General features: G+C 44.4%; 1 protein-coding gene across 1 annotated transcript; it reads left to right on the top strand.

The window, feature by feature from the left end:
- The first annotated feature begins 4,908 nt into the window (after positions 1 to 4,908).
- LOC138357744 (uncharacterized) lies at positions 4,909 to 6,942 on the top strand. The gene has a single exon (XM_069314744.1). The coding sequence runs from the start codon at positions 4,909 to 4,911 to the stop codon at positions 6,940 to 6,942; it is 2,034 nt and encodes a 677-aa protein (XP_069170845.1).
- The last annotated feature ends 211 nt before the right edge of the window (positions 6,943 to 7,153 follow it).

The following is a 7,153-nucleotide window of genomic DNA, read 5'->3' as shown; positions in this document are numbered from 1 at the left end:
CTCCAGGAGCAGCAAGAGTGTCAGAGCGGGATTACGAAATATCAGTGTTAATCATCAAACAGTGAAGAGCTTATAGAGGTCAACTAAGTGTGACACACATCCTATACAGAAAAGATTAATGTTAATCTAGGCTTCTGGAATGATTAGTACTGTGAAAGAAGAGTACCGCGTCATCCAGCTGTTGGCGACACCCAACACCAATCAACACCAATCAACCAACCAATCAACAAACCCATGATTCCCTACCACCTAATGCGTCACTCCACCTAGTGCGTCCCTCACACACACACATGCGCCGCGTGTGTGGCTATCATAGATTAGACTAATCCTGTGCAATGTTGCATTAATTTATCCTTGGTGACTTGTTGTGCATTTCAATAGTTTGTTATGGTCCTGGTGACCGGTGTTCATTCTATCTTGTCTCGGCTCAGTGACTTGTGTTAATTGAAGGCCTTAATAATTGTCTTGGTGAGATGGTATTTGTTCTTCTGTAATTATTGTGGTCTCAGTGATTTGCGTAATTAATCACTGGGCTGTGGATTCCAGAAAGTTATTGTTGTGTGGGTTATAGTGTCATTGTCTTGTGTGCATTATAGTGTCATTGTCTTGTGATCATTATAGTGTCATTATCTTGTGTGGGTTATAGTGTCCTTGTCTTGTGTGCATTATAGTGTCATTGTCTTGTGTGCATTCAATGCCGTTGTGTGTTACACAACAGCATTGAATGCACAATGCTGTTGTGCGAACAGTGCTCCTTGTTACTGCTATCGTGGCGTGCTGATGATATCAGCGTATCCACAAGTGTTCAGTCAGTTCACTTTGTGTCTAAGCAAGTGTGCGGAGACGCCATGGGGGCGCCGTGGGGGGACGAGACCTGCGGTGTTAGTGGTGTTCTACACGCCTTTGGAAGTGATACTTTGGATTAACGTAACCCTAAAGTTCCCTGTATATTAATACATTTATTGACTACAAGTTTCCTGTATATTGACCACTGCCATTGGTTCAGTTGCATGCAATTACAGTCGTTGCAGAAATTATAAATATTCTCACAATTCGATACCTAAATCAAGACTCATTCAGGGCACGCTACACAACATGTGTTAGACCAATACTGGAATATGCAGCGCCGGCATGGAAACCGCACCTTGTGGAGCATAAAATCAAAATTGAAAACTACAAAGGTTTGCAATACGATTGGAGCCAGAGCTGTGAGGGTTAAGCTATGAGGAGAGGCTAATGCAACCTCACAACCCAAGAGGAATGAAGTAACAAAGAGGGGATATGATCACAACGTTCAAGATACTGCAGGGAATACCACCACCAGCACACCATCATCAGCACACCACTACCATCACACCACCACCACCACCACCACAATCACTCCCACAAACAGCACAACCAGTGCACCACACTACCACACCACCACCACCACCACACCACTACCATCACAACACTACCATCACAACACTACCACCACACCACTACCAGCACACCACTACCATCACACCACTACCATCACAACACCACCACCACAATCACCCCCACAAACAGCACAACCAGTGCACCACACTACCACACCACCACCACCACCACCATCACGGCGTGGCTCCCTAATCCCCGACCGTCCAAGTGGTTGGGCACCATTCCTTTCCCCCCGTCCCATCCCAAATCCTTATCCTAACCCCTTCCAAGTGCTATATAGTCGCAAAGGCTTGGCGCTTTTCCCTGATAAATCCCTCCCTCCCTCCCTACCTCCCTCCCTCCCTTGTGGGAGGGAGGGAGGGATGAAAGAAGTCAAGGTGGAGTAGAAGAACAGGAGAGAGAAAAATGAAAGCAAGTTCTCTTTTTCTCATTCTATCCCTATGAGGTATGCGGCCATTAGGAAACTTGCAGGTACAATTTACAGCATATATAAAGGCACACTCTGGCAGGCACCGGGAGCCCATATATAACCATTATGTCTCTTAAGAAAGTTACATAGTGAAACCTTAGCGAGAGGAAACCATAATACATTTTTATCTTGGCAATTCACTAAATGCACTTTTTTTTTTAAGTAAGCAACAGTTTAGAATCAACAACTCTATGTTTTGAGTAACTATATGTGACTATAGTGTCATAACTCACTATCTCTCTCTCTCTCTCTCTCTCTCTCTCTCTCTCTCTCTCTCTCTCTCTCTCTCTCTCTCTCTCTCTCTCTCTCTCTCTCTCTCTCTCTTTCTCTCTCTCTCTCTCTCTCTCTCTCTCTTTCTCTCTTTCTCCCTTTCTCTCTCTCTTTCTCTCTTTCTCTCTCTCTCTCTCTCTCTCTCTCTCTCTCTCTCTCTCTCTCTCTCTCTCTCTCTATATATATATATATATATATATATATATATATATATATATATATATATATATATATATATATATATATATATATATATATATATATATATATAGGAAGTTATGGCCCAATGTTGATATAAACAAAGGAACTCCAGTGGCAAATGGCATGAGTGAACCAGAGTTTCCATCTCATGTCTGTGAAACTCTATATATGATAAGAGCCGGGCCACAAAGCCCACAGTCTAATATTGACACAAGCAGGCGGCAAACGTTTCCCTTCCAGAGGCACGACAGTAAACACAACTTATCCGCCAGGCTGCACAGGGCGTCGGAAGACCTGACATACGGAAGGAGGTATAACGTGTGGGGCGTTGAAGCCCGCCTCCAGGCTGTGTGGACGCCTTGCTTGTTCGATAGCGGAGCGACTCTCCTCGGACCAAGATAGCGTGTGTCAGATGGCAGACGGTGCCTAGGATGGCACATGGGATGGCAGACGGTGCCTAGGATGGCACATGTGTTGGCAGACGGTGCCTAGGATGGCACATGTGTTGGCAGACGGTGCCTAGGATGGCACATGTGTTGGCAGACGGTGCCTAGGATGGCACATGTGATGGCAGGCGGTGCCTAGGAGGGCATATGTGATAGCAGACGGTGCCTAGGATGGCATATGTGATAGCAGTTCAAGGTGGTGCACATAATTACAATCCATAACAGGCCTGGATGATACACATGTCCAATATTGGCCAAATTATGGTCAATATAAAGACAGTTGATATCAAACATTCACTTCCAGCTGGCGTTAAATCCCACATTACACCAACACATATTAAACCCCCATGTAATAGCCACAATAAAGTCGAGAGAGCTGCACAACTTCGAATATTAACAGAAATTGTATACGTTCATGACCGCCTTTAGGCAGGGTAGAGAAATGATTACTCTCTCAATAGTGAGCTACCCGCACCAGGCACATATATCCAGTATACAGTATATCCAGTATATAGTCTACCCACTTCTGCATTACCTGTTAGGAGTGGTAGTTTTTCTCAGCGCCCAGAAGTAAGCATCATCTTCAGTATACAGTATATCCAGTATATAGTCTACCCACTTCTGCATTACTTCTTGGGAGTTGTAGCTTTTCTCAGCGCCCAGAAGTAAGCATCATCTTCACCTTAGGGATTTGTATTACCAGTCTCTAAGGTGACAATTTTTGTTTATGTTTAAACTATATTAAAGTCTCTTTGAGCAATTTGATCCTTGTGGACTTCTAAAATGTTCTTAGCGAGTCTCTTCAGTGTTGGGGAATTTTCTATCATGAATTAATGTTTAAGCACATGGAATACTAAATTTCTCTATCTCAAAGGGTTGGTGTGATATTGAGCTTAAGGCCTAATAACCTATGGAGGGTATTTAAGGTTCCTCACTGACTAACCAGAAAGTATTCCTTAATGCTGAATATTACTTAGGACTTAAGCCTCTTGGACTGACCACTGAGTCTCTCATGTTACTTTCAAGTACTTTCCTTCACAGTAGTGTTGGTGTGATTTATTTAAGACTTGACACCCCATGTACATTGGATAGGTCGTTAATCTCGACGCAATTAGCACAATATCCAAGAGTAACGTTAGTTTAACGTCGATTCAACGTTACTCCTTGATATTGAGCCCAGTATGGTGTTGGTTAGATAATTTCAGTTCCCCGATGGTGGTAGATTCCCGATAGATCTTAACTATCCTTTTTATAGTCCTTTAAAGTATCACAATATTTTTTTAATCATTCAGTCTTTTATGGCATCCGAAATTAAATGCAATATATTAATCGTCGCAGATCTATTCTTAATGGAAAAGTTGCATCTGTGCATTCCTGGACAATTTCCAATAGTATTGCAAGGTAAAGTTGTGCAACAAGTTCACACATACACATCATACATCCCCTCGTGTATGCCAAACACTGCAGCAAAACACTTCATGGAGCAAAGTAATAACAGACGAACTGAACTTAGTAAGTTTGTGAGCTAAACTATAGATGTGTAAATATCCCGGCTGGACCATCTGTGGAGGACCTCGCCACATGTGTCGCCACATGTGTCTCCTCATTTATATGCAAAGTTGAGGACGGTGAACAGTGCCGGGGGCACTGTGAAGCTGAATGTAACGCTTATGCACACGTGACACAGAGCTGTTCCAGGTCCGGTATTGCTTGCAAGCCCTCAGGGTTTTTTGTTTTTTAAGGACCGACAGTCAGGGAAGCAGTTGGCTCAGTCATTCAGTATCCGGATCAGCATTATACAGTTATTGTACAGCCAACTCAGTCATAAAACCTTCAGTGTATCGCTTCAATAGCAACTAAAATGTTGGGTTGGATTAGTCATGCAACAGTGTTGTCAGTCATGTAATAGTGTGGTCAGTCATGCAACAGTGTTGTCAGTCATGCAACAGTGTGGTCAGTCATGTAATAGTGTGGTCAGTCATGCAACAGTGTTGTCAGTCATGCAAGAGTGTGGTCAGTCATGCAAGAGTGTGGTCAGTCATGCAAGAGTGTTGTCAGTCATGCAACAGTGTTGTCAGTCATGTAATAGTGTGGTCAGTCATGCAACAGTGTGGTCAGTCATGCAACAGTGTGGTCAGTCATGCAAGAGTGTGGTCAGTCATGCAAGAGTGTGGTCAGTCATGCAACAGTGTGGTCAGTCATGCAACAGTGTTGTCAGTCATGCAAGAGTGTGGTCAGTCATGCAACAGTGTTGTCAATCATGCAACAGTGTTGTCAGTCATGCAACAGTGTGGTCAGTCATGCAACAGTGTTGTCAGTCATGCAACAGTGTTGTCAGTCATGCAACAGTGTGGTCAGTCATGCAACAGTGTTGTCAGTCATGCAACAGTGTTGTCAGTCATGCAACAGTATGGTCAGTCATGCAACAGTATGGTCAGTCATGCAACAGTGTGGTCAGTCATGCAACAGTATGGTCAGTCATGCAACAGTGTGGTCAGTCATGCAACAGTGTTGTCAGTCATGCAACAGTATGGTCAGTCATGCAACAGTGTTGTCAGTCATGCAACAGTGTGGTCAGTCATGCAACAGTGTTGTCAGTCATGCAACAGTGTTGTCAGTCATGCAACAGTGTGGTCAGTCATGCAACAGTGTTGTCAGTCATGCAACAGTGTTGTCAGTCATGCAACAGTGTTGTCAGTCATGCAACAGTGTTGTCAGTCATGCAACAGTGTTGTCAGTCATGTAATAGTGTGGTCAGTCATGCAACAGTATGGTCAGTCATGCAACAGTGTGGTCAGTCATGCAACAGTGTTGTCAGTCATGCAAGAGTGTGGTCAGTCATGCAACAGTGTTGTCAGTCATGCAACAGTGTTGTCAGTCATGCAACAGTGTGGTCAGTCATGCAACAGTGTTGTCAGTCATGCAGCAGTGTTGTCAGTCATGCAACAGTGTGGTCAGTCATGCAACAGTGTTGTCAGTCATGCAACAGTGTTGTCAGTCATGCAACAGTGTTGTCAGTCATGCAACAGTGTTGTCAGTCATGCAACAGTGTTGTCAGTCATGCAACAGTATGGTCAGTCATGCAACAGTATGGTCAGTCATGCAACAGTGTGGTCAGTCATGCAACAGTATGGTCAGTCATGCAACAGTGTGGTCAGTCATGCAACAGTGTTGTCAGTCATGCAACAGTATGGTCAGTCATGCAACAGTGTGGTCAGTCATGCAACAGTATGGTCAGTCATGCAACAGTATGGTCAGTCATGCAAGAGTGTGGTCAGTCATGCAACAGTGTTGTCAGTCATGCAACAGTGTTGTCAGTCATGCAACAGTGTGGTCAGTCATGCAACAGTGTTGTCAGTCATGCAGCAGTGTTGTCAGTCATGCAACAGTGTTGTCAGTCATGCAACAGTGTTGTCAGTCATGCAACAGTGTTGTCAGTCATGCAGCAGTGTTGTCAGTCATGTAATAGTGTGGTCAGTCATGCAACAGTATGGTCAGTCATGCAACAGTGTGGTCAGTCATGCAACAGTGTTGTCAGTCATGCAAGAGTGTGGTCAGTCATGCAACAGTGTTGTCAGTCATGCAACAGTGTTGTCAGTCATGCAACAGTGTGGTCAGTCATGCAACAGTGTTGTCAGTCATGCAGCAGTGTTGTCAGTCATGCAACAGTGTGGTCAGTCATGCAACAGTGTTGTCAGTCATGCAACAGTGTTGTCAGTCATGCAACAGTGTTGTCAGTCATGCAACAGTGTTGTCAGTCATGCAACAGTATGGTCAGTCATGCAACAGTATGGTCAGTCATGCAACAGTGTGGTCAGTCATGCAACAGTATGGTCAGTCATGCAACAGTGTGGTCAGTCATGCAACAGTGTTGTCAGTCATGCAACAGTATGGTCAGTCATGCAACAGTGTGGTCAGTCATGCAACAGTATGGTCAGTCATGCAACAGTATGGTCAGTCATGCAACAGTGTGGTCAGTCATGCAACAGTGTTGTCAGTCATGCAACAGTATGGTCAGTCATGCAACAGTGTGGTCAGTCATGCAACAGTGTGGTCAGTCATGCAACAGTATGGTCAGTCATGCAACAGTGTGGTCAGTCATGCAACAGTGTTGTCAGTCATGCAAGAGTGTGATCAGTCATGCAACAGTGTTGTCAGTCATGTAACAGTGTGGTCAGTCATGCAACAGTCTGGTCAGTCACACAACAGTCTGGTCAGTCACACAACAGTCTGGTCAGTCATACAACAGTCTGGTCAGTCACACAACAGTCTGGTCAGTCATACAACAGTCTGGTCAGTCACACAACAGTCTGGTCAGTCATACAACAGTCTGGTCAGTCACACA

The sequence above is a fragment of the Procambarus clarkii genome, chromosome 7, assembly GCF_040958095.1.
Source record: "Procambarus clarkii isolate CNS0578487 chromosome 7, FALCON_Pclarkii_2.0, whole genome shotgun sequence".
NCBI lineage: Eukaryota > Metazoa > Arthropoda > Malacostraca > Decapoda > Cambaridae > Procambarus > Procambarus clarkii.
This window is presented reverse-complemented; position numbering and strand designations above follow the sequence as displayed.